The sequence below is a fragment of the Amblyomma mixtum genome, chromosome 1 (assembly GCF_055824585.1).
Source record: "Amblyomma mixtum isolate Tamu chromosome 1, ASM5582458v1, whole genome shotgun sequence".
NCBI classification, from domain to species: domain Eukaryota; kingdom Metazoa; phylum Arthropoda; class Arachnida; order Ixodida; family Ixodidae; genus Amblyomma; species Amblyomma mixtum.
The window spans coordinates 162,488,369-162,515,889 of record NC_143012.1 but is presented as its reverse complement, the minus strand read 5'-3'; the positions used below and the strand labels follow the sequence as shown (position 1 = coordinate 162,515,889).

The 27,521-nt window shown below is 48.2% G+C and overlaps 1 protein-coding gene across 3 annotated transcripts in view; it reads left to right on the top strand.

Annotated features, from left to right (window-relative positions):
* The first annotated feature begins 422 nt into the window (after positions 1-422).
* The window catches only part of LOC149369583 (lysine-specific histone demethylase 2-like), a 68,478-nt gene continuing 41,379 nt past the window's right edge, over positions 423-27,521 (top strand). The window contains exons 1-7 of one of the 3 annotated variants that reach the window (XM_089558990.1): positions 423-531; positions 10,079-10,287; positions 12,362-12,451; positions 16,644-16,869; positions 21,397-21,438; positions 23,253-23,394; positions 26,094-26,159. In XM_089558990.1, coding sequence (XP_089415116.1) covers positions 10,106-10,287; positions 12,362-12,451; positions 16,644-16,869; positions 21,397-21,438; positions 23,253-23,394; positions 26,094-26,159 — 748 coding nt within the window. In that variant the 5' untranslated portion in view covers positions 423-531; positions 10,079-10,105. Of the gene's footprint in view, positions 532-924; positions 1,543-10,078; positions 10,288-12,361; positions 12,452-16,643; positions 16,870-21,396; positions 21,439-23,252; positions 23,395-26,093; positions 26,160-27,521 lie in introns of those variants that run through there. The other 2 variants (XM_089558999.1, XM_089558994.1) reach the window with 2 other exon arrangements.

Genomic DNA, 27,521 nt, shown 5'->3' with positions numbered 1-27,521 from the left:
GATCTCTCCCGCTGCTAGCTCTGCCGTTCTGTGATTCAAACACGACTTGACGTAACTGAAAGTTCTTTCTCCTGGCTTAATATCCGAGAGCTTCCTTAAGATAGTATCGTGCGTGATGTTATAGAAAGTCTTGTTTAAATCCAAACCTAACATGGCTTTAGCTCCTCTGCCACGTTCCGTGTCTGTTATGTCTGCCTAGCATCTTGGGTGGAAAGATTAGCCCAGCAGCCTAGCATGGAGTTTGCAAGTCAGTTATTGTCCTCGGCGAATTCTTGTACGCGATTGAGGATTGCATGCTCCATTAATTTTCCTAAGCAAAGATTTCAGAGAAATTTGGCGTCGTTGACATTCGGTCAAGTTCGAATTTCGTGCCAAAGCTGCAGGCGCCAAATGCCTCACGCGACAGCGCACGCCGGATCGCGTTTTCACCACTTGCAAAACAGCCAACATGGCGGCCCTCGCTGCCTCTTCTGTAGAGGCTGAAGCCGCATCGGCCGTCGAGTTGATTTCTCTACCAAGCAGCTGTCCCTAGTACGTACCCGTGCTGGTCCTTTTCGAAGCGAAAGCCGGCACGCCCGACGTTTTTACTGGCGCAGATCCGCGGTGTGGTTCGGGCGGTAGAAGGAGGAAGAAAACGTTGCTAGCAGCAGCCCGTGCCGCTTTCCTTTCTCGTGCCCGCGCGCTTGCCGCGTTGTGTGTGAGCGGCTTTTTCTTTCTCTTCGCTTCGCCCGGGGTTTCCTGCAGCGTAAGTGGTCGAAACCCGCGGTCCGAACAGCGCGTGAAGTGCAGCGTGCTCGCGGAAAAAGCCACCCATTGTTGGGAGCATGACGCGCGAACGCTGCAAAAGTCGCGAGCGATGTGCGGTTTCTGCTCCGCACTCCGAACGGCGGCCGCAGCTTTTGTGTGTGTTTGTCGCGAATCCGGTCTGTCAAAAGGCGCCTCTTCTTGCGTATCCGCGATTTGGGCGTCTCTTCGTCTACATTTCGATTGTACGCTTTTTATTCGTTTTTTTTTTCCTCTCCTGGCCCCGTGGCCGGGCTACTGCGGAACTGTGATGCGAAATTTTTGAATGAACCAGTTCCCGACGCTCCTCCTAGTTCGCGCCGGCAGTTTGGTCCACTCGTCCACTTGTTTGTATCGGCGACGCTGTATTTCGCCCTCCGCGTTTCGTTGACGGGACGGTGCGTTCTCCGGCGCGAGACGAACGCAGGGAAGACGTGAGTGCGCAAGCGCCGCTGAGCGCTTCCTTTTGTTTTGGGCTGCTGCACTACGGCGCGGCCGCGCGGCTGTTTTGCGCGGCGCGATCTGTGGGCAGCGCCGGCGGATTGGCGCGCCACTACGAGTCGTTTCGAGGAGCTTGACAGGCCCGTTGGCCGGTTCGATTCGCAATTTGCCGTCAGGAGCATCGTTTGAGCCAGTGAGCCCTTGCAAAGAGTTGTCCGGTACGGAGCACGTTGCACGCCGCGTCCGTTGCTTGCCGCGTGCGTGTTGGCGTCCGGCGCGTTTTGAAGAAGCAAGCCTTCGTTTTCGGGCTGACGTTTGGTAGGGAGGCCTGTTTGCATTTCATTTGGTGACCGGCTGGTTATTTTTTTTCCACCATGCCGTCTATGGTGGTTATACCTGCTGTGAACGCAGTTCTGATAGGGTTGTATGTTATGCTAACAGTGCAGTGGGGGCATGCGTTCAGGCGCGAAAAAGTGTTTCAGCTAACACTTTCTTGCACTTTACATGTTGACCACAGTGACTAAGAAAGCCAAAATATTAATGCCATATTTGAACAGAAGCAGCCAAACCCTTTGTGCCAGACAGGTATATGCTGTGGGTCTGGTTGAAAGCATTGTTCTTGGTGCATTCACAACTGGAGTTGGAAATAGCCTTGCCATGTGTTTTACTGGCAACGATTGCACACAATGGTATTCAGCACCAACAGCTGTTGTGTTGGAGCACCATGCCAGCAGATGCAGGATAAACCAGGAGGCATTATCTGTGTGGCACAGCAGTTCAGCTGGCACTGCTATTTTTGTTGCTTTGCAATTGTGCATTGTTATATTTTATTAAGTGGTGAAGTCAGGCGTTGGGCGAAAACTCGAGTCTTGTTGGAGACATTTCCGATAGACACTAGTCACAAAAGACATTTCAGTCTTTTTCATTTGGAATGAGACATAGATATGGGGTTGGAATATAAAACCTTATTTTGGGGTCGGTGTTTGTTCTTTTATCCTGTAACAAATTTTGTTTCGTATTTGTGTTTATCGAGTCTTAACTGAGCAGTTAACCGGAAGTACCCCAATCATGTTTATCACTTATTGCAGAGCTAACTTTCATATGCACTGTATAATTTAACCTTGTTTTTGACTGTACCATTACTAATGCCTAAAATTTTGAATCCCGCTGGGAAGTAGAAAGAGGGAGGATAGTTTCGTGTAGGAATCAGCAGCAGCTGAGGAGGTAAGAAACGGCTATCTTAGTGCACAGTTGTGTTCTTTTCCTTCTTTTTTCTTGGCGTTGCACTGAAGATATACTTGCTGCTTAGGTTGCCGGAATAAATCTGTGGGCTTTTCAGGCAGGCAGTCCAACAGTGCAGACTGAGAACAAGATCTCTCCTTCCTCGGTTCACACACGTTGACAAGGGTTGTTGGAGATTTCATGATTCACAACAGCGCAGCAAACAGGCAGAAGGGAGACTCAGACAAGATGCAGCATCTGTTTATCTGAGTCTCCCTTCTGTCCGTGTTTGCTGTGCTGTTGTGAGTCATGTTTGACTTGGTGGCATAAGTTATTGAATTAGTATGCTGGTTTGATGGCAGTTTTCTTTTGGTATCATCAGAGGCACCATTGAATGATGCATCACAAGTTGCTGTCAGCAGTTGTTGTGAACCAGTGTAGTATCGCCATCATCATCAGCCTGACTACGCCCAGTGCAGGGCAAAGGCCTTTCCCATGTCTCTCCAATTAACCCTGTCCATTGCCAGTTGCAGCCCCGCAAACATCTTAATATCATCCGCCCACCCACCTTTCTGAGGCCCCCTGCTACGCTTGCCTTCTCTTGGAGTCCACTCCGTTACCCTTAAGGACCAGCAGTTATCTTGCCTTCGCATTACATGCCCTGCCCAAGCCCATTTCTTCCTCTTGATTTCTATTAGGATGTCATTAACCCACGTTTGTTCCCTCACCCACTCCGCCGCTTCCGATCTCTTAACGTTACACCTATCATTTTTCTTCCCATGGCTCGCTGCATTGTCCTTGACTTGAGCTGAACCCTCTTAGTTAGCCTCCACGTTTCTGCCCCATAGGTGATTACCATTAAGGTACAGCTGTTGTATACTTTTCTCTTCAGAGATATTGGTAAACTGCCATTCATGGTCTGAGAGAACCTGCCATATGCGCTCCATCCCATTCTTATTCTTCTAGTTATTTCCCTCTCATGATCCAGATCAGCGGTCACTACCTACCCTGAGTAGACATATTCTCTTACTACTTCCAGCACCTCGCTAGCAATTGTGAACTGCTGTTCCCTTGCTAGACTGTGGAACATTACTTTGGTTTTCTGCATGTTCATTTTTAGCCCCACTGTTCTGCTCTGCCTGCCTAACTCATTGATCATGCTTTGCAGTTCTTGTCCTGAGTGACTTAGAAAGGCAATGTCATCAGCGAACTGCAAATTAGGTATTCTCCATTAACTCTTATCCCCATAACACATCGTGGGCTAGTTGGTTCATCACAGACACACACAGCGCTGTGTGTGTCTCGTCTACTTTCTTGTCCCTGCGTAGCTTGGCTGTTCTGCCTTGTTTTATCCCCAACTGTTCCCATTCCAGTCCCCGGAATACCTCCTGTAAACAGGCAGTGAAGAGCATTGGTGAGATCGTGTCTCCCTGCGTGACACCTTTCCTTATTGGAATTTCATTGCTGAGACTTTACGGAGGACTAGGGTAGCTGTGCAAACGTTATAAATATCTTCCAATATTTTCACGTAACACTCTTCCACACCCTGATTCCGCAATGCCTGCATGGCAGCCGAGGTTTCCACTGAGTCGAATGCTTTCCCGTAATCAATGAGGGCTATACATAGGGGTTGGTTAATTTCTCTATCACCTGATTGATACTGTGAGTATGGTCTGTTGTCGAGTATCCTTCACGAAAGCCTGCCTGATCATTTGGTTATTTATTTATTTATTTACAATACCCCTAAGGGCCCTCGCGCGAGGGTATTACATAGGGGGGGGGCAATACAAGCATAAAAATATGGCACAGGCATTTCAACAAAATACACGTAATAATGAATTAAAACTAGTAATGCACACAAATAACACAACAAACAACGCAGAATAAAATACTCAGTAAATGCATATAATACAACAAAAATACCAAATCTGTTAGTACATGGTTTGCTTTAACGATTGCTGAAATGATTGTAGGTTAACCTCAGTAGCTATGTGTGATGGCAAGTTATTCCAATCTATTATAGTGCGAGGTATGAATGATTTCGCGTAGAGCAATGAACGGCATGTGATGCGTTTTATTTTGTCATCGTGGTCGCGGCGAGGAAAGACTGCACGGTGTGGCAAAAAGAAGTTGTCGTGGAGGGTGGGATGGTGATGCAGTTTGTGAAGTATGGTTAGGCGAGCGAAATGGCGTCGACAAGAAAGCGGTTCCAACTCGGCACGTTGTTTTAATGCTGTGGCACTGGTGAAGCGTGAATAATCTGAAAAGATGAAGCGAACAGCACGGTTTTGCAGGGATTCAAGGTTGTTAATGATGTAAGCTTGTTGAGGGTCCCATATGGCAGAAGCATACTCAACTTTCGGGCGGATGAGCGTGATGTAAGCAAGTTTTTTTAAGTGTGAAGGCGCGCGTTTGAGATTACGTCTAAGAAGGCCGAGTGCGCGATTTGCTGACGCTAAGATTGTGTTAATATGGTAATGCCAAGTTAGGTCAGACTGAAAGTGAACTCCTAGGTACTTGTAAGTTGTTGTAAGTTCAACTCTATCGTTATTGAGGAAGTAGGCTGTAGCAATTCGAGTGGAATGGTTAGTAAAGGACATTAACTTTGTTTTAGATATTCAGTGTGCGTTACACAGTTTTTAACAGTTGTGATATCATTGCAGCATCGTGCAAATTACTGTTTCTGCCCATCCTTTTATTCCTTGGTTTCAGTATGCTGTTTTGAAACTTTTTTACTGTGTGTTTTGAAGAATAGTTTGTTGCATTGAAGTGAGCAGACTCCTAGGAATACAATGTGCTATCATCAACCACAAAAACGCTGGCTAGATCAGTGAACACCTAGCATTTGGCCATCTTAGTGGACAGGCTGCATGACTGCCCAAACTACTGAGGTAATTTAGAAATCGCTATTGTACGTGAGCAAAATAAGCCTATTTCTGAATGTTTTAAAACAACATGACATACTGTGTTACAGCCACCATCAGGAGTCTATGGAATGGGACTCGGGCAAAAAAAATTTTAATTTCTTTGCATCCAGAGCATGTTTGGCACATGGTAGCCTCAGATGCACCCTAAATGTAAAGGGGCTCGATGTACTAGAAATGAACTGTAGAAGTACGGAAGTACCCTAAATCCCAGCACACTATTTATTTTTAAAGCGAAAAAGCTTTACTACTTGCACTTTGAAGCCTTTGCTGTGTGACGGCGGTGCACATGAAATGGCCTTTCGCATGACCTCTGTGTGACGTCACGCCGAAGAGCTGGGCCACCATCTCTCTCGCGCCGTCTGCGAGTAGTGGCGGTGCCACCACTGGCGGCCTTAGATTAGATTGCATTACATTAGATCAGATTAGATTACATAACATTAGATTAGATTGCATTGGATTAGATTGAATTGGATTGGATTGTATAACCGATGCATCACCACAAGTCTAACCACAAGCACCACCACCAGCTACACCACCAGCTGTACCATGGCGTAGGTACGGATATTGCTTTCGCAGTTACCGGGCTTAACCAAGCTACGCCACAGCGAATTTTTATTTATTTATTACAGATACCTCAAGAGCCTTTGGGTGAGGGCAATACTAGGGCTTTACAGGGCACATTGCAGTAGGTTTATTGGGGCACTGTGTAATTCACACATTCCGAATTTTCCCGTATATTTCTGCTCTAGGCTGTGTGTGAAGATGGTGATCAAATCAACTTTGTTCATTGATGTCATGTTGATATGATGTCGTGATGTTTTGGCTGTGAGTGTACATGTAGCATGTAACCTTCGGTTGCCAGAATTGTGCAGCGTAACATTGTTCCACTGCAGGTGCTAGCTTTTGTAGAAGACATCTCTGAGCAGGGCTTCAGTTCCTAATAGTGCGCATTATTTTGTGCATTCCCAGCAGACTAAACGACCATACCACTGTGTTTTTATAATAGGATCCTATCTCGTATAATTAGTGAGGCATTACACAAGGTGTGTTCTGTTTATGACACCTCTGGTACGTTTCTGCACAACAAAAATAGGGACCATCTCGTAGACTGCTTTAAAAGATGTGGCCACCCACTAAGCACTCATGTCCTCCACTGAAGAGTGGAAATGAAGGGGAAAAAAAGGAAAAGCTTCTGAATTGGCAACTTCAAAACTTTGTTATATGATAGTCACGGTGATAATTTTATGTGTATTGCATTCCTTGATGCCAAGAGAAACTAATGGAATGCACCTTAGCAAGTTTCTGGCAGTAAAATTTAAAAGGTCTTGACTAAAAAACCTGCATAACTTACTGCATAAATTCACAAGGACCTGTTTTACATGAAATTAAATTATATACTTGAAATCAGCTTACAAAAATACTAGGGGTGTGCGAATATCAAATTTTTCGAATACGAATCGAATACGAATACTTGGTTCCGAATATCGAATCGAATATCGAATAATCAAGGACAGACGCATTTAACCGCTACAAAACATTTATCTGAGCGCCCAAGAACATCACAGTTCAACTATCAGTGATGAAATGAGCACAAAAGGTGTGTGTGGCTGCACAAAAAGTATCAAAGTCTCGAACATTGTTTTTAGAAGAGTGAAAATATCAGAGAAGATGGCTAGTACAGAGCATTGATCAAGGCTAGCTTGCCATAAGCACAAAAGCGCGTTGCTGGGGTGAACATAAAAGGTTGTCGTGAAGAAAAACCGGCTGCTCCACATGGTCAGGCAGAAGTAGTTCCCTTCTAGCTGAAATGACTTCTCCAGCCACAGAAAATGCCCTCTCAATTGGCACTTAACTGGCTCGTATTGCGAGGTATTTCGAGCACAGCTCTGACTATGCCAGCTTCGCAGGTATGGCCACAAAGAAGCTCACCAGCATAGTCAGCTACTGCATGGCCCAACGTTACGCATTGCTCTGGGCACCGCCATGTTGTTATGTCTCTGTCGATAGGACTTGCGGACCGAAATGAACGCCGGTGCTCGCAATGGAATATTCGGCTAGATACGAATATTCGCGTCGTGTCGAATATTCGAAACAACACGAATACTTGCATTTCGAATGGAATTAAAAATATAATATTCGAATTATATTAGAAAATTTTGAATATTCGCACACCCCTAAAAAATACTTATTTCCAGCAGGATTTATAAATGCTGCTTCATTACTATTTCTATTTTCACGACTCTTCCCCCTTTAAGCAGCGACTTTCACCTCTTGATTGCTAGTCTCCAACAACCGGCACTGCTGTCATGCTCCGCCACATTACTTGTCTACATTTATTGGACTCTTGGTTAGCATTACTTCCAATGTATATATGGTGCTGAAGCAACGCTTTAAAATCGAATTTATTGCTTTTAAATTAATATGATGAGGCCAGATTATTTAGCGGCATTACAATTTCAAACACTTTGCATTACACTTCCTTTTTTTTTGCTTTTTCCCCCCTTCAGCTTGCTGTTCATGTCATTTGCAGATGGTGTTATTTCTTTACTGCTTGGCTCCAAAAGAAGCAAATGACATTTGTTGCACTGAATCTTGTTTGTTTCAAATGACATTAAGTTTTCATGTGTGACTTGGGTACAAGCTGCATTGTGTGTCTGGATGTGCTGAGTGATGGTATGTTTGTGAGGTCGAGAACTCGTTCCTCTCAAATGTTGGTCTCAAAGGGCCCATGCAGCAGGGATTTTCTCTGGAAATTTTTGTATGTTATTGGTTTGTAATAGAGTTGGCTTAATAAGGGATAACTAGTACAGTTCCTACACACTTGGGTTGACTTCCTTTTGAGGTTTCATCGTGACTGTTTATATTGCATTCTTTGCAGGAACTGCATATTTTCCTGGTTGAGTGCACTTATCGTTATATTTTTTTGCACATGCTTTGTGCCAGAGTGTTCTTTTAACCGTATTGTGTGCGGCTAATGCTTCAGTAACAGTACTAGTAAAGTAACAATGGTATAGTCGTGTTCAGCGGTTCGTGGTGCCTTGTTTTGAGGGTGACCAGTTGGCATGTTCCTTGGCATTCGGTAACTTGCAAACAGGACCCACTGGCTTGCTGCTTGAAAGTAAACCGAGACGCCTTTGCCGTTGTATGTTACATCTTTGGCCGTCTTGTTTGGAAAGTCGAGGTTGAAGGGGGATAAGAATGTGACAGGCCGACCAATGTTTTGACAGAAGGAGCTTTGTTTGTCCTTTGCAGATTAGTTTTACACTGTCAGTCACTCAACTTCATGGGTACTGCCATTGGTGCCAATGACATGTGCGGGAAGTTTTTCTGACGCACTGAGGGTAGATATTTTTTGGCAGACCACTGTACCATGTCGGGGGTAATGAAAAAAACTACAGGGAATGTTTACCACATTCGAATCAGTGCGAAAGCACCAATTTTTGCTACGTAGAAGACAATGATGAGAGGGCAATGTCACGTGATGGAGTGGTCGCACTAAGCCAGCTGTGGACATGCAAGAGACAATTTTGCTCAGGTCAGAACCACCGGATTAGTGCCACGTAGAAGACGACGAAATAGTGGGCAGTGCCGTAGAATGGAGCGCTCGTGCTACGCAAACAGACAGCGGAACAAACAACAGATAATTTTGCTCGGGGTTGGTACCTATCGGATTAGTTCTCACGCACCAAAAGGGTTCAACATAAACTGAGGAAAACGCAGTGAGCTATGGAAAGGAAAATGATATGATAGGGGTAACGTTAAGAGACAAGAACAGAGGGCAGAGTGGGTCAGAAAACAAACATGGGGTGATGGCATCCTAGTCAAAATTGGCAAGAGACTGGCTTGGTTACAGCATGTAATGCGAAGGCAAGATAACCGCTGGTCTTTAAGGGTAACAGAGTGGATTCCAAGAGAAGGCAAACGTAGCAGGGGGGTGGCAGAAAGTTAGGTTGGTGGATGAGATTAAGAAGTTTGTGGGGATACGGTGGCTGCAGCTAGCACAGGACAGGGTTAATTGGAGAGACATGGGAGAGTCCTTTGCCCTGCAGTGGATGTAGTCAGGCTGATGATGATGATTCTAGTGCAACAGATCTGTAGAGGTGGCTTTTGTGAGTATTCAGGTCAAATTTGAAAGCTCTATGTGAGCCCTATAATTTACAAATAATTTTTAAAAAATTGCTGCTTGCAATAGTTCGCAATAGCTCGCAATTCGTTAAGGTGACACCTCTTTGCGCGTTCCTAGCTGCCCCTACCCCATTGATGTCAGTGGGCAGTTTGGGTGAGCCTTGTCATTGGGCGTGCCCAGGTGGCATGGGTGGGATGGGGCTAAATCAGGTGCGGAGGACTATGCTGTCAACATTTTTTCTTTCTTTTTTTTTCGACGTGTCAACGTGTGTGAGTTGAGGGGGGTGAGGAGGAGCATCATTCTTAATTGCTAATATCTTCGGCGTTAACAAAGCTAGCTTAAAAACGTTTGCGATGTGGTGGTGAGTGGCTGAATGCCAATCGCTTGTGTCCTTTTCCTTACCTCAGCAAATACGATTTCATGGTCCTTTTTAACAATGGAGGATTTGTGATTCTTAACTGTCGTAATTAAACACCTGCAACACCACAATCTGCTGCACGTCTGGGTGGCACAGTGCACTGCTTGCTTTGTTGGAGCAGCAGTCGGTTGTTTGAGGGGCCATCTCCTCCTGTGCTCCCAGAAAGGGCAGGCCACCCACCACCCCAGGATGCCCAAGCGGGCGCGCGTCAAGACCGGCAGCGCTGAGCCCCCGCGTGCCTCCCCCCGGGTGGCCAAGCGGCAGCTGCTGAGCGAGCAGCCGGCCGACGGGAACCACGTGGTGGTGCGCAAGTGCGAGAAGGTCAGCTGCCAGGAGACCCGGCCCAGCTGCTTCGCACGCACCTCCAAGAGGTCAGTCCCACCTGCCACCAGGTGGCGCCACTGCGGCGGCGCTCCATGTTGCCACACTCCTACTCCTCTGTGCATGGTTTTTCATCACATGAAAGTCTCCATCGTAGCTCGAACAAAGTGTGTGCCAGTACTGGGTGCACATGTGAAAGGAACATGAAAGTACATGAAAGACTGTGTGAAAGTAAAGTTGATTGGCTTATTGGGGTTTAAGGTCCCAAAGCAACTCAGGCTATGAGGGACACCGTAGTGAAGGGCTCCCGAAATTTCAACCACCTGGGGTTCTTTGACGTGCGCTGACATTGCACAGCACACAGGCCTCTAGAATTTCGCCTTCAGCGAAATTCGGCTGCCGCGGCCGGGGTCAAACCCTCCACTTTCGGGTCAGCAGCCGAGTGCCGTAACCACTGAGCCACCGCAGGCGAGGGAAAGGAAAGTTGAGTACTGTATAAATGCGAACGGAATTTTTCTCTCCAGAGGAGAGGAGTATATTTTTAACACTGCATCTTTTCTACGCTAATGGCAATAAACCTGTCGCAATGTCTTGGTGGCTTCGGTGCTCAGCAGCTGCTGAGCCCTAGGTTGTGGGATCAAATCAAGCCCAAGGATGGGATCGAATTTCAGCGCAGGCATAAGCTGCTGCTGCACAACAGACAAGCACGAATAGAATGAAGAAAGCTCTTCTCAAATGCTGGATGTAATCAGTGCACAAATACCAGTTGGGGTTGTCCCCTAGCACAGACTAGCATACAAAACAGCTCATAGTCTGTGGACACTAAATAGAGCGTGGGCAACTAGCCTCTAGTTTGTGGCTATACTTTTGCATGGTGTGCCATTAACTTGGAGGTGTAAAATGGGGACATTCAATGTGAAAGCTATGGATGGATGCTGTTGGGAGGCCACTGTGCTTTTGGTACGCAAACAGGCACCGTCTTTGTCAGCCCTGCGGTTGGCTGCGTGGCCATCATTGGCTGTTGAAAAGTCTGTTTTGCTTGTAACAGTTGTGAAACCACAGTTTCCACTGGCGGTTTTGAATGTTGGCAGCCCACGGCATGAAACTATAAATTAGGTGTTAGTTGCATTCCTGCTTTTTTTCGATGGCCTAGCACAACTGTGGAAGCACTGAAATTCTTTCCCACAGTATTCACAGGCAGAGGGATACACTGCACCTAAGTATCTGCGGCGGCATGCGTAGCACAGGGATGTCATCACATCTTTCAGCAGTTGTTTCCAGCTTGCACAATGTGCCCTCCTCACACCCGGCAAAGAGAGCACCCACTGGACACATTCAACACGAACCTGGTTTGTCTGAAGTGCCCTAGTGGTGCAATGCGAAGAAAAGGTAGTGGATTCCAAGAGAAGGCTAGCATAGTTGGGGGAGGCAGATAGTTAGGTGGGCGGATGAGGTTAAGAAGTTTCCCGGGATACATTGGCTGCATCTGGTAAACGACAGCTGCAGCAGAGGAAGTTCGGTCGAAATTTCCGGAGCCCTTCACTATGGCGTTCCTCAGAGCCTGAGTTGCTTTGGGACGTTAAACCTCCATGAACCATGGACAAGCCAAATTGTTTCTATTCGTAATCACTTCTTTGATTTATTTTTGCGGAGTAATTCTTAATTGAGTGTTTCCCTCCACTTCCCTAGTAGTGAATAGTGGGATTTCTCTCTCTCTCTCTCTCCGCCTGCCAACTATGGCAGGTGAGAGGTGGAGAGGGAAATCCCCCTGAACACCTTCCCACAGACGCTGACGTCAGACAGTTTTTGCCTTCACGGCACTTGTAATGCTGTTGTATTAAAAAGCAACAGAGAAATCTGATTCGGAGACACAGTGGGAAAGCCGGATGCCCTCCGGTAGCACCACCTTCCACCCTCCTTGACCCTCCAAAAAATTCTGCCGCATGTGTGAAGCCTCGGTTTAGAGTTAAAAGCGATCGCTAGAGTAAAAGCATCAGACTAATCATTGAGGGCAAATCCAACTGCTATCACAGCTTTCTTGCATCAGCTTTCGTGATCGTCTTGTCATTTTTTTTTTGTCATTCTTGCCTGTGCCCTGCCAATCATCGCTGTGTGTGTGTGCAGGTGCTGTGGGGATGGCTACACCTCTCGCTGGTACCACCTGTCTTCGGGCGAACACTTCTGCAATGAGTGCTTCGACTACTACTATCGCAAGTGAGCACCGAGCTGTGCACGCATTTGTTTTTTTTGTTTGTTTGTCACTTGCCTGTAGCACTGTCCCCACAGCTGCGTTGTTCTGGTCCTACACGTAGCACGATGGGAGGCGTAGCAAGAGCACACCTGTGCTCAGGTGTTTTCGCATGTTAGAGATTCCCAGATGGCCAGAATATACCGCAGCTGTTTAATAGCGTGGTTACGCCCAGAGTTGAAATTTGCACTCAGGGACCAGGTGTCGCCTGCAGGCTTGCCAGATTGAGTCCTTGCAGTCAAACATTTTCACAATGAACAGGTAGAGTGTCGTAAATTTGGTGTAGCTGAAATTTGCAATATAAAATTTTGTGAACAAATGACACATGAGGGGCAGCAGCTCAGGCTATCCTTAATAGAGAATCTGGAATACTTTTTCTAAAATTATAGCACCATTTTGAAGCCGTTTCAGGTGATTCCAAATGCCGAAAAACAAATAATACAATTTTCATTTTCTTCAATACGGCCCCTCTTTCTCTTCCTTCATTCACTCCCACTTCCTCCCTAAGTGCCAGGCAGGTTGGCTTCCCCTCAGAGCACTACAGACCAAGTGCCAGCTTGGGTGACTTACAATCGTGTTGCCTGGAAAATGGTATGCCAAAGCAAAAAAGCTAAGGCTATTTTCAACACTTTCGTGACAGCCGGCATGAGCATAGGATGGTTAATGCAAGGCTACAGCCATCCACCGCTGCTTCTAAGGCTCTGCCAATGGGTGCGAGAGGCGCAAACGCATGCCGACCACCTGACTGCCAACCTTCCATGGCGCTGTATCTTCTGTGGCACTGAATGCGGATCTTGGTGCAAACGCTTGACGTGCCTCCGCCAGTTGCTTGTGCAGTGCTGCCACCTGTTATCCATGCTGGCACTGGGGAGTTCGATACATCCGTTTTAAGCAGGGGACACATGTGCGACAACTTCGCCGACGCGGCGCACCGATCGTCGCGTGCGGACTGCCATCCCACTGCAAGCAGGGACACACGGAGCGGTGAGCATCGCTGAGCCGCTCTACCCAAGCTCCGCCCACAACCGGTGTCACACTTCGCCGCCGTGCAGCGGTGCCTGAGCGCTGCTTGTGATTGTGTATAAATATCACAAGAAAAGACAAGATTGCCTTGTTATCAGAAAGTCTGCTCGAGCAGCAACAAAGCATGCCTGCTTATGTTGCGAGCTTTCGGCAACGGCACCGCTCACGGGCGCTCCGGGCGACGAGCTCTGCTGCTGCCTGGCTGCCGTGGTCGTCGCTAGGCCTATAGCCTCTTTCGCATCGACGCTGCAGTAGCTGGCGCTTTGGAAGTCGCCTGAGCTATAATAAAAGGCCTACTCCACACATCGCTCTACTGTCAACAGCATCATCTCACAATAAAGTAATAATATGGTCAATTTCCGCGACGCCTTTGGCAGCGAAGCGAGCGGGCGCCAGGCGAGCCAGACCCCAACGTCAGGCCAGCGGCAGCTGCGAGGCGGTTGTGGCAAGAAGTTTGCTTGTATCACAGTCGTTACCTTTACCAGCTGCTCAGTATTGGTCAGCGATCCTCAAAACTGACATATTTTTCACATTTCTCATCCCAGGGTTTATTATTTAAGTCAAGAACACACTTTAGCTCGTTTTTATGACACCGGCAGACGGGATCCAGGCTGGCCGGCTGGCCGGCATGCTCGGCAACGACACCGCCTGCGGCAACACCGGGCGACAAACTGCACGCTGGTCCCAGACTGCCGTAGTCGTCGCTAGGCCTACCTGGTTTCGCGTTGAAGCCGCAGCTGACGGCGCTTCGGAAGTCGCCTGTGCTATAATAAAAGGCCTACTATTCACATCGCTTTACTGCGAACTCGTCCCATAATAAAAGATATGTTCGATTTCCACGATGCCTTCAGAAACGGAGCTAGCAGACGGCAGGCGAACCACACCAAGTAGCAGCAGCACCGAAGCGGCTGTGGGATGAAATTTGCTTGTATCGCCGTCATCACTTCTACGAGCAACTCGGTATTGGCCAATGATCGTCAGAAATGATGCAATTTTTACATGCATCTATCCCTGGGCTTGCTAGAACGTGAACAAACAATACTACGCGTTTTTCAGTTGCCGGCGGCCGGCATCAAAGCTGGCAGACCGGCACGGCGTGGCTCGGCCCCGAGCGCCCTGAGCCTCGCGCTCTACGTCATCACGACGCTGCTGCTCTCTGCGCTCGCATTGGCTCCCGCTTCCCGTCGTTGCGTTTGCCGCGCGCGGCTCGTCGTTGACATCCAGCAGGTTGGCCACATGCGACGAGCTGCGTTCGGTCGTTGCGACCCCAACGATGCGCCGCAGCAAATCGCACGCACTTTTCGCACATGTGTCCCCGCCTTTATGGTCAACAGCGTTCGATATATAGAGTAAAAATTGCATGCATTTGCTAAAAATATTGAGGGAGTGTTTGATACAGCCAGTACTTCTTAATATCCTTGTTCATTAAATCGAGATTCGACAGTGCTAGTACGAGTCAGATGTTGGCCCAGTGAATTGTTTACCATGGGTGCTCTGGGGGAGAAAGTGCACTAGTGGCAATCCCATAGGCAGTCACTGGACAATGGAAGTCGCAGCGAGACCTCCAATTTCTAATATATCTTACAGTGAGACTGGAACTCCTTGTAGAAACCAAGAAGAAGAAATCGGCATGCGCAGGGCATGTAATGCAAAAGGCAAGATAACCGATTGTTGTTGAGGGCAACGAGTGTTTTCTAAGAGAAGGCAAGCATAGCAGGGAGCGGCGGAAAGTTAAGTGGGTGTATGAGATCAGGAAGTTTAATTGGAGAGCTATGTGAAAGACCTTTGCCCTGTAGTAGGTGTAGTAATGCTTCTGATGCTGAGACAGGAACTTGGTTACGTTAGCACTTTTGTGTTTCTGAACATACTGCCCATTGTTTTTAAATTGTTGATTACCATATTTGAACCACTATGCATGCCAGTGCTTTCTTTGTTTGGTTTGATTTATGGAGGTTTAACGCCCCAAAGTGACTCAGGCTGTGAGGAATGCCGTAGTGGAGGGCTGCGGAAATTTTGACCACCTGGGGTTCTCTAACGTGCACTGACATCGCACAGCACACGGGCCCCTAGAGTTTTGCCTCCATTGATATTCGACTGCCGCGGCTGGGATCCGAACTGCGTGCTTAGGGTGAGCAGCTGAGCGCCATAACCACTGAGCCACTGCTTTCTTTGTTAACGTCATCAAGGTTTGGAATTACATGTCAGAAAACAGAGTGTGACTAAAGATGTGGCAGAACTGCTTGTCTACTTCAGGCCAACAGCCGTGCTAATGCGCAGATTTGCCAAGCTAGGTACCCAGACTTTTCATCTATGTAATGTTTTATCTGACCTGGAAGCGATTTGTAGCCAGTGGATACGTCGTATGAGCTCGCTCCAGCAGGGATGTAATCTTGTTGCTTCTCATGCTTTGGTTCAGGCTCGATACAATGTTTTTGTTTACAAGGTGCTAGTTATTTTGACCACTCGCGAGTGCTCCACTACTCCTGTTGGCCGCAGTGTTGTTTCTCTGAGTGGGGAGTCAACTCATTGACTGCAGAGTGCATGCACACCAAATCCAGTGGCCTTTGTTGTGTATGCATTTGCGCACCTTTATTGCCCTGTTTATGTGAGAGCCGCCGCGGTGGCTCAGTGGCTATGGTGCTCGGCTGCTGACCCAAAAGACGCGGGTTCGATCCCAGCCGCGGCGGCTGGAATTTCTTTGGAGGAGAAATTCTAGAGGCCCGTGTACTGTGCGATGTCAGTGCACGTTAAAGAACCCCAGGTGGTCGAAATTTCCGGAGCCCTTCACTACGGCGTCTCTCATAGCCTTAGTCGCTTTGGGACGTTAAACCCCACAAACCAAACCACAAACCAACCAAACCTGTTTATGTGAGAAACGAAAGCTGTTGCCGTCTTGCCGCACATAGGGCACGTCCACGGTGAAGACTATGGTGGTGCGGCACATTCTTCTCGCGTCTTAATTTGTGACGTGTTAACTGTAGCCGAGTCCCGCGGGCAGCGTTTGTCGCATGTGTGGTTCTAGTGCCGTGGCCCTAAAGTCCTCTGTGGTGGCCCTGTTTGTTGCCTTGGTTTGTGCCAGTGAACAGTGCAGTCGTCGCTGGAGGGCAGTTAGGAGTCCTCTGTTGTTGTGTGCAGCACCAAGCCCGGCTACGTGGAGTTTGGGAGGTGGCGGGAGCACTGGGCGCGCAATGCCCGCTCGGAGGCCTCCCTGCGGCTCTTCATGGCCGACCAGGTGCTGCCCTTCTGGGCCCAGTGCGGCCGCTGCCGCAAGTGGCGCCGCCTGCCCAAGGGGGACGAGCTCACCCCGGAGTTTGTCGACTCCTTCACCTGCAGCGACATCCCCTCCTACGAGGACAGCACGGTGAGGGATTAAATAAGGGTCTACGCTCGGGCTGGCGTGCGCCTCATAGCATGGCGGTGGAGCTTTACTGGATCAGTGTGATTGCATGCAAGTGTTGGAACGCACGTAAATCTATCAGACGCGTATTTTTTTTAGTCTGCCCACTCACTGGCCTGCCCATCCTTCCGTGCATCCGTGATCGTCAACAAAGGCATGCATGTGGCCAGCTGCGTTCATGTAGCCATTGTTTAGCATTGTTCGCATCAAAAGGCATTTGATATATCGCGGCACAATCCGACGACTGTCTGATCGTTGACGCCACCGGCCAGTTGCGGCATGGTAAAGCAGACGTGCTGAATAGTGGCCCTGGAAGATCAGGCGCATGTTTTTCTATGCAAGGTTAAAAAAAGCTCAACCTCGCCAAATCGCTTGGGGGTCTGAAGGTTCTGCTTCCTCTGGAGCATTTTAGTGCAGAGGGCGTATTATAGCGTTCTGGTTGAAACTGCTGCACTCCTCTACAATGCATGCTCGCTCACCGGCTTGCTATAGCATGCACTGGTGCAGACGGGCACGCAGCAGCTCGCCAAGCAAGAGCTACCGTCACGGATGCTCCTGTCAAGGGCGCTCAGCATCTTGGCACTCTGCCAAGTTTGCCATCCTTGCTGGAACATGCCATGATGTTATATCAGCGTGAAACATCTTTGCATGCTGCCAAGGTCTGCACTGTAGACGGCACGGAACTGAGGAATGTTTTTAAAAAGCTTATGTTAAAAAAAAAAAACAACAAAAAAGCAAATTCTGACTGACAAAAGTGGGGGTGGCTTCATTATGCAAGTAAATACGGTAAACCAGAGGCCTTCTGCAACAGAGCAGCAATGCTTTGAATTGTGCTCATAAAGGTAACTTAAGCAATGTCAAGTTTTCTGCCTCAATATCTTACAAATTCAAGCTGCGCTCAAATTCCACATTAGGGAGTGAAACTGTGAGACTTGTACGGATATTTGTGATGCCTCAAGTAATCAGATTTTAATTGGAATCACAGCTGTGGCACAGCTGGTAATAGAGTGTGTGGAAAATTATGCCCTTAAGGAGAAAGCAATCAAATCTGATTGATTTCTCAAAGTAAACATTGTTCGTACTCTATCTATTGAGTACATTCTGTACCTCTTGTGGGCGCACATCACGACAGAAAAGTTTCTGCCACCAAAAAATATTTTTGCTTGAATCATAAATTTTGGTGCAGTGGGATTAGGTACAGCAGACTTCCTTTAAGAAGAACTTTTAGGAACCATGAAAATGTGTTTTTCATATCAGAAAACAGAAATGCCTCCAAAAATGATCTGTGAGCATGTCAGGTGTGTCCAAACACGTTGCATGAAAACAGTGAATAAAATGGCCTTTCAGCAAGAGGATAATTGCACATAGAGCATTTATTGCTCCATGCATGAAGTGAGCTGAAGTGTGAGGGCATAAACCAAGCTCATTATTCTGCTTGAAAACAGCATTGGTTCAGTTTTATTTTTTTCATCTACAGTAATCCCTCATTATAACGAAGTCAGCGGGACGGCGAAAAAATTCGTTATAAGCGATAATTCGATATAAGTGACCGCTCGAAAAAAACTAAAATAGTCGAGATTTAATTGCGCCACAACTGCGAGAAAGTCAAAATACAATGTATTCAGTGAAGCAAAACTTTATTCAAGTGAAAAGAAGGCAGTGAGTTTTGCCTGTTTCATGTTCATACCGGGCGCGAGCAACCCCTGCTCTAACTTGCCCAAGCATTGCAAGAGGCCGCGGTCGCCGCCCGTGCACTCCACCTTATTTCGCAGGAGGCGTAGATACACGCGCGTCTGCACCATAGTCGGCACTTCACGTGGCTCTTCGTCCTCGTCGGGACCACCAAGAGTTTCAATTGTATCCGCATCCGTCGCTGGGGCAACCACGGGAGCAGCAGCATCAGCCAACGCGAATGTCACAAAGTCTCCTTCTACCTCTTGGCCAGAAAGTTCATAAACGGCCTCGTACAGATCACTGCAAGTCCGGTCATCGTCAGGTTGGTCATCCTCAGGCTGGTCATCGTCAGGGCCGCTGACGACGGCGCGGGAAAAGCCGGCGTGTGCAAAACAGTTCGCGACCTTCGAAGGTGCGAGCTCTTTCCAGGATAAGTTCAGCAAGTGGATCGCACCAAGCAAATCGATGTTGTAGCTCTTGCTGGCGTCATATGCTGTGAGCATGCGCTGCATAAGAGCCTTGCGGTACAGCTTCCGGGTGGTCTCGATGATGCCCTGGTCCATCGGTTGCAGTACCGCGGTTGTATTTGCAGGCAAAAATTCCACAGTGATTGCCGTCAGGTTTTCGATCTTCCCGTGGCTCGGGCAATTGTCAACTATAGAAAGCACTTGCCGATTCTTTGCGCGGAAGCGTCTATCCATAAGGCGCACGTAGTCTTAGAATATAGCTGCAGTCATCCAAGCCCGCTTGTTGCTCCTGTAGATGCATTCCTTAGGAATCGCTGCATTTCGGAAGCACCGCAGTTTCTCTGCCTTCCCCAGTATTAACAAGGGAAGCTTGTCTTCGCCTGTTGCATTGGCACCAAAGAGCACCGTGACACGCTCCTTACTCTGTTTTCCTCCGGATGAGGATGCGCCAGGGGTAGTGAACATGCGATTCGGTAGCATCTTGTAGAAAAATGCTGCCTCATCTAGATTGTAGACGTCTTTGTCTGCATACTTTTCAAGTAGAGCTTGGAGCCGATGTTGGCGCCATACGTCTACAGTGTCACGGTTCACGGCTGCGCTTTCGCCGACGATCGACTTCGAGGTCACGCCGTGTCGTTTCTTGAACCGTTCCAGCCAGCCATTGCTGCACTTGAAATCTGTATGGCCCATTTGAAGGGCGAGAGCTTCGGCTTTTGCGGTAAGAGCAGGTCCATGTACGGGGAGATTTGCACTCCTGGCGTTCTTGAGCCACTGTAGAAGTGCACCTTCCATTTCCGGATATTTCGAATCGTGATTCCTCTTTCTCTTCGCAGAGAAGCTCTTTTCAAAGCCATCCAGCACAGCTTCCTTGTTTTTCAACACAGTTGACAAAGTAGAAGGCGGTATGCCAAATTCCTTCGCAATGTCAGTTTTCTGCCGGCCGCCTTTTTCCACTTCTTTTATCAGCAAAACTTTCTGCTCCAAAGTCAGACACTTTCGCCCGGAGACTGACGGAGCCATTTAGGATTGAATACCACAAAAGCACACGCGAGGCACGCTCAACTAATCACACGGCCTACAGCCCAGATCCAAACACACGCGGCGGGCGACGCAGAAGGCAGAGTGCGCTACGTCGTAGCTGGCAGCGAGGAGACGAGCGAGCGGAGTAGCTGGCGTGTGAGAAGCTAGCAGACCGAAGAGCGAAAGAAGAGGGAGGAGAAAGAGCAATTGACCTTGGAAAGAGCGTTGAGGCGCCGGTTGCGGGAACAAAGAGGAAGTGACAGGGACTTGCCTACTCAGTGTAGGGGGTGTTCGTCCACTGGTGGCTGAGCTGCCCGCTGCCTGCGTGTCGATAGAAAGGAAGTGGGATGGGGAGGAAAGAGTACTGGGGGAGCGGACACAAATGCGCAGCTGCCTGCCTAGCAGTGTGACATTGAGGGGGGAAGGCAGGGGGGGGGAGGCAGTCGCCACTTTTGTAGAGGGGTGCGCGGGTCACGAAAGACTGAGAGTGTCGCGCTGGAATACATGCGCAAAGGGTCGCCGCCACGGCGGCGATGCCTCCGCTCGCCACTTCGCTCTAAGCGGGTCAAGCTCTTCGTGCGCTTCGAGTAATGCGGCTTAAAATGCATGCGTTTGGGTCGGGACCGGAAGAAATTTCGAATAAAGCGATATTTCGAGTAAAGCGATTTCGTTATAACGAGGGATTACTGTATTTTTCTCTTACTTACACAGCGATCGATATTTGTGTTCTTTTTCATGAGGTAGTACTTACACTGTCGTCCCACAAAAAATTTCCGGCTTCTTCATTACGAAATTCACTGACTGATCAATTCCCTGATGTCATTGTAGTTATGTGATGCCTGAAATTCCTCACGAAATTTCCTGATTGGTTGAGAGAGGTCGCATGACCTTGAGACATCATCATCATCAGTCTGCTCACCAGATTGTGAGCAAACTCCAGTTTGTTGTAGGCAAAATGAGACTGAATAGTAAGCCCCTTACCCAATTTGTAGTCGCATGCCGAAAAACGTAGTTACACAGGCGAGTTGACTCCATAGTGAGAGGCTCCGCTTGAGATCATGCTGCCATGTTGTCTGTTATCTCACTGACTGGGGTCCTTAGACATCTGCTGTAGAGCATACGCTATGTGCGACGTCACCGTCCAACAGTTTTCACTGCAGCTGAACCGCTACATACGCTTCTGGCGTTTCAGCCAAGCAGGTGTGGCCGCTGGGGTCGATTGTGTCGGTTTCGATTATGACAAACTCGGAGTGCGGAGCTACTGCTATTTATGTTTGCGCATCCCTTTTGCTGCCTCTCTCGTTCTGACCACCTTCTCCCTGTCTCGCAGGAGGATACCAAAACGGACGAATGCTCTGTGCCAGAAGACCCGGTGAGTGACGGGGCTGCACCTTTGCGTAGCCTTACATGCTGAAGTCCCCCCTGCATTGCTTACCTTGCGTTCATTTTGCTCTTTCCTTTTTCCTGGCAGTTATTTGTGTCCTTCGTTGCAGTGACCACCGAAGACGGGGCCGTCATGTAGGCTTAACGAATCTCCTCTTTTCTACTCCTCACCTTGCTTTGTCTTGATTGCGCCGACTTTTGACCTCTGCGTTGGCACTTTAAATGGCTACTGAGGACGAGTTGAAGCTGGTCTTTATTGATGGATTGTTGCGTGCTAATGGCTATACTCTAGCTCGGTAGTTCCTTGCAACATTACCAAAGCTGTGATGAGTGCTGAGGCAATGTTCTGACGCTGTGGAGCGTAGTGCCGGTACACAGTGGGCATGTGGGATATCGTGCCGCAAAGTGTCCATGTGCCAAACGCTGTCTCAAATCGAGCCTTAAAGGGACACTGAGGAGAGCACTATTAATATATTTTTTATAGCAAAATCCGATAGTTCGGCATGTCATGGCTTTGTTGCCACTTGGCCGGCAGCGAAAAATGCATTTATTTCTAAGAAATTTGGATTCGAAGTTGAAAAGGTTTTTCCCGCCGCTGTGATTCAAACTTGGGATTCGGCTATGACGACAGAGGACTAAGTGACGTGAAACATGACGTGACATGACGTGATGCAGACTCCGTGATTTCTGGCGGCCAGCAGAGCGGCCTAGCAGCAGCCGAAAAGAAAGCTACCGCCGGCCGCACGTTGAAGGCATCTATCGGCTATTGCGGCCGTCGCTACAGTCGCTTCGCTTACGTTTGCACCGGCGTTTTGCGAGCGTTACGATGGATCTCGTTCTCGAAGTCGTCAACGAAGTTCTCGCAAATAGACACCTTTAGCATACCGTGTACCTTGATACCGCTAGCGGAATACCGGGAGCCCGCCTAACGCCGGCGAGCAGGCGCTGATTGGTGCCGATGCTTCAGGCGAGCGCGTAGCTGCCCGGCACGTGGCGCCATCTGGCGACGTCAAGGAGATTTGCGCATGCATTGGCTGCGCCTCAGTGATTTGTGCTTCTCGTGTCCTAGCGTTGCTAGAACCATTGGTTCTAGCAACACTGTTTTGTTATATGACGTCATGACGCTTGTACTTGCGAGTTTGGCCTGTGGCGGCGATACCTGTATTTTGGTTCTTGCTCTTTTCTACGTTACAAGAGCTTTGTTGTCAGTATGAGTGGCGTTTTTGTAATCAGGAGCTGGTATTCTATCGATACAAGCCAACTTCAATTTCTCCTCAGTGTCCCTTTAATGTACGCTGGCATTATGTAGGCTAGTTGCAGAGTTTAGTGTATGCTACTTTTGTGTACGCTAAAACAGTGTTTTCAACACTGCAGCGCACTGAGAAGTGAATTCATCTTTGTACCGGGCTTTTCAGTGCGTTCACTGGTCATAAATGGGGCATCAGGCTTTTGTTCTGTCCCATCTCACCTACGTCGAAATCCATGAATGATAAACCTGCTTTTTTTTTTTTATTTATAGAGGTGATTCTGCCTTTTCTAGGCTTCAAGAAAATAATGACGGTTTGTTGACAAAATAAATGGCTTTGATTCTAAGAACCAGATGGCACCACTAGGCTGAACTTATCGTTGTGTCTTCATTTGCATATGTGGCATACAGCGGAATGTAGCACTAAATTCTTGTGTTTAGTGTACGTGAAATTGCGTACGTGAGATTGCTTTCAATGCAGGTGATGTGGCTGTGGCCGCCACATGGCTGCATAAGTGTTGCTGATTTCGGTGGCTATGTGGTCTCTCCCCGTGCAGAATGCTGCAGCAGCCCTGAAGCCAGAGTGGATCTGCACCCTCACACAAGCACCGCTGCTCATCAGTTCACCAGCACAGCAGTTCCTGGGCGACTACTATGCGGACGGCGTTGGCATTAGTCCTTCATCAGAAAACCCTGAAGGTGAGGCTTGTATCATCGTTTAAAAGCCATTTTACTCTCCCTTTTGAGGTGCCAAAGTCAACCTTGCCGCAGTCACGCCAGCTATAGAGTTGCTCACAGTTACCCAGGAGGAAAAGTGGCACCGCGATCTGTGCGAGTTTCTTAAATTAAGTGCTTCATCCACCAAGAAGGGCATGAAGGGCATTGCTAGTGTTGGGCCAAAACATGCATTCTGCCGCGGAATCGTGGATGCAGCACGATGAAGTGGCTGCACCTATACTCAGTGGCACCTTTCCTTGGCAATGAAAGAGAAGGCTACAGCGGTGGAACATCCATAACTGTGTCATTCCGCCAAATAGTTTGGCCACCCAACAGTGTGACTGGTTTCCTGGCACGTTGCTCTCCCCGTGGTGATTTCCGTCACTGGCCAGCAGCTAGCGCCATCTGTAGAACCTTCCTGTAATTAGATTTGCTTAGCAAATTTATTGTAATCAAAAGAAATTTTTTTTCCTTGGCTTTCGATGTTGAAAGTTGGCAGCTGTGTTGTTAGAAATATGCCTTAAGTAATAATGTTGGAAATACAGTGCTATGTTTTATAGGGACACTAGGCATTTCGTGGCTTTGTTGTCGCTTGTCTGGCAGTGAAAGGTGCATTTATTACTGACAGGTTTGGATTCGAACTTGAAAAACTTTTTCCCACCGCTATGATTCAGACTCGGGAGACTCTGATGATGAAATAGAACAGTGACATAAAGCGGCGGAAACGAGGACTCGTGATTGCTGGCAGCGAGCGCTGCGATCCTGCCTAGCTGCAGCAGAAATGAAAACACTGCCGGAAAAGGCCGCTTATCAGACGTCGTCGCTTCGTTTACATTTGCACCAATGTTACGATGGATCCCGTTCCTGATTCCGACAAAGAAGTTCTTGTAAAGAACTGCGGCTTGCATTCAGCAACTTCAACCCCACACAGTATGTGATGGTTTTGACGGCTGAGGTGGCGGGTCTGGGAAGAAAGTCCTAGCGCTGAGGAGTCTGCAGTGTCGCTGATGTGAGCGATTGATGCGTAACGACTGGTACGTGCTGGCATATTTAAATTCTGTAATAATAGCCCTCATTTGTTATGCAGCCATTTGCCTTGGTACATTGACGATGTGAACACGCCGAGTGGTGCTTTTGCTAACATCGAGGCGCGTTGAACATTGGCTGTACACAGCTATGTTTCCTTGTCGTAGTTGTATGCCGTTGCATGAACGTCGTCCGAGGAGCACTTATAGAGGGACTTGGAGGTCCCCTGCTGCTCCGCCCTTGTAAATCGAAGCGCATAATGAAACCATGCGGGCACGCAGAATGCATAGCTGCGATGCACCCCAAAACATACCGAAATTAATCTGGTCGCCTTTTTTGCCACCAATTGCAGGTTTTTTTTTACTTCCAACATTCAGGTTGTCTTTTTTTCTGTTTTCCTCATGTGATAACAGTGCACTAGTGGTTTCAAAACAAAACTTGTGTAATTCAGTATTGATCAAACACGTAACCTCCATGCACCTTTGTCAGCCTCAGAGATCTGTGGTTTCTTTTCTCCTATTTCATCATCACGCTTGCACTTGCGGATTGGTGTGTGTGGCGATACCTGTATTTTAATTCTTGCTCTTTCCTACCTTGCTAGAGTTTTGTTTTCAGAAAGAGTGGTGTTTTTGTGTTTAGAAGCTGGTATCCTATTGATACAAGCCAGCTTCGATTTCTCTTCCATTTGAGAGCAAACTAATAACTGCAAGTGGGGATTGTGTATTAGGCTGCATAGGAAGAGAGGACTTGTTTTGGCGCTGTGGCTTCTGCTTCACCACCACTACAGCCATGATGCTCTCCACCCGATGTGGGTTAAATTCTTTTAATGGAACGTTTTTTTACTTATTTAACAAATTTAGCACGAGTGAATGTTTGATACTGTGCTCGTGTGGAAATTGGTGAAGCATTCCTTTGGGGTTTTTGCTCGAGAAAAGCTATGTTGTTATGACTGAATGCTTGTTTTCAGCCCAATGTTAGCCAAGCCAAATACGAAACCTCATCTTTGCAGCATGAGGGGCAGTGTTGCGAGTCTTCCCTCGAGGGATATGCAGGAATCTCTGCAGTGCCAGCCACTTCTGCTGCGATGGCTGAACATGGGGATTTGTCTGAGGCAAACAGCTGCTGAGTGCCAGCAGTGCCTCAGGTGGAGCAGGCAGCGCCCTCTAGAGATTGCCTCTGCGTTCGTGCAGTCCAGCTGGGCACTGCTACTTGGAGGCCACGAGAAGTGCAGTACAGCTGTCAGAAGGGTATATGCTTGGGCTTGTTGGTTCATAACTGCAAGGTGAAAAACGTAGCGCAAAGAGACGAGGACACAGAAAGACGGACAACACACGGCGCTAACAATGGTTTAAATAAACCATTGTGGGAAGTTAGCGCCGTGTGTTGTCCGTCTTTCTGTGTCCTCGTCTCTTTGCGCTACGTTTTTCACCTTACAGCTGTCACTTCATTTAGTTCAGCTCGGTACAGTGGGGCAAGTTTGACAGTCTTTTGATCAGCATGGTGTACCTGGCAGAAAGGTGCCGATTTGAGGCAGTGAGTTGGATGTTGTGATTGTTTCAGGGTATGGCCCCAGGTAAGAATGCATGGCGGTTACGGCCAACAAGGTGTTGCCTGTCACATGTTATGCAACTGCGATTCCCTTGCCCTCCTTGCAGCTTCTGAGAAGCCAGCACGGCAACAGAATGGCGTCAGCGGCACCACTGACTGTTACCTCGAGTCGGGTGAGATGATCTCCTTGCGCTCACTGCATGCTTATTAGGAGCTGTCGTTTTGATGCGTTCTTCTGCATCGGTTGTTGCTTGACCACTTTTCTGCTTCTCTTAATTGTTCTGCTTGAATTGGGGTCTTTCATCTTATAAACAGCTTTGCTGGTGCCACTTCCTCATCTGCATCACCGCTGTCACCAGTTTGAGCACCCCCTTTTTGGAAGAAAAGGGTGCTTTAATTCATCCGCCAATGGTGGCTTCATAATTTGTCACGATATTTGGCGCTGGCTGGTTTTGGAAGATGGTCGTGGCTGCTGTGTGAACTGTTGATGCAACATGAACTGGTGGGCGAGTTGGTCTGACATATCTAGTGAAGCAGCGAAGCGCTGTGTTTGTCCCTTTCTGCCCTTGGCCCTGTGCCGTTGCGCTGCTTCACTAGATATGTTGATGCAGTTTTGGCTGCGTAACCTGACCACATTTTGATTTTCCAAAACTCTTTGGATAGCTGTACTTAATTGTAAGCTTTTGCAAACATTAGGTTAAATAGTAAAGTATATCATATTCTAAACTTCAGTCTTCATAGCTGCCGCGGTGGCTCTGTGGTTACGGCGCTCGGCTGCTGACCCGAAAGACGCGGGTTCGATCCCGGCAGCGGCGGTCGAATTTTGATGGAGGGAAAATTCTAGAGGCCCGTGTACTGTGCGATGTAAGTGCACGCTAAAGAACCCCAGGTGGTCGAAATTTCCGGAGCCCTTCACTACGGCGGCCCTCACAGCCTGAGTCACTTTGTGGCATTAAACCCCATTAAAACCGAACCAAAGTACTCGTCGGAACCGTTTCTGGAACACTTGCTTCTTGTGGCTTTGATTCAGCCTACCTCCTGCAGGATGGCATCACAACACGTTCACATCAAAAACCCTGACTTTGGGGACACCTGCTAGGCATGCATGTCACGTGCCTGCTTGCATGTCGAAATTGGTCTGCGCGTGTTGGTTGGTTTGTTTATGGGGTGCAATGTCCCAAAGCAACTCAGGCTATGAAGGACGCTGTGGTGAAGGGCTCCGGATAATTTCGACCACCTGGGGTTCCTTAACGTGCACTGACATGGCACAGTATATGGGCCTCTAGAATTTCTCCTCCAAAGAAATTCGGCCGCCGCGGCCAGGATCAAACCCGCGTCTGTGGGGGCAGCAGCCAAGCACCGTAACCACTGAGCCACCACGGTGGCAGGTCTGCGCATGTGCGTGGCGCCCAGATTTGTACTTGCGTGTTGTAGGACCCCGCACTAGCCATGCCGAATCTGGCTTGGTGGCATATGCCAGTGGAAGGACGCGTGGCTTCCTTGACTTCCACGAGGATGAGTCAGCTGACTGTGGC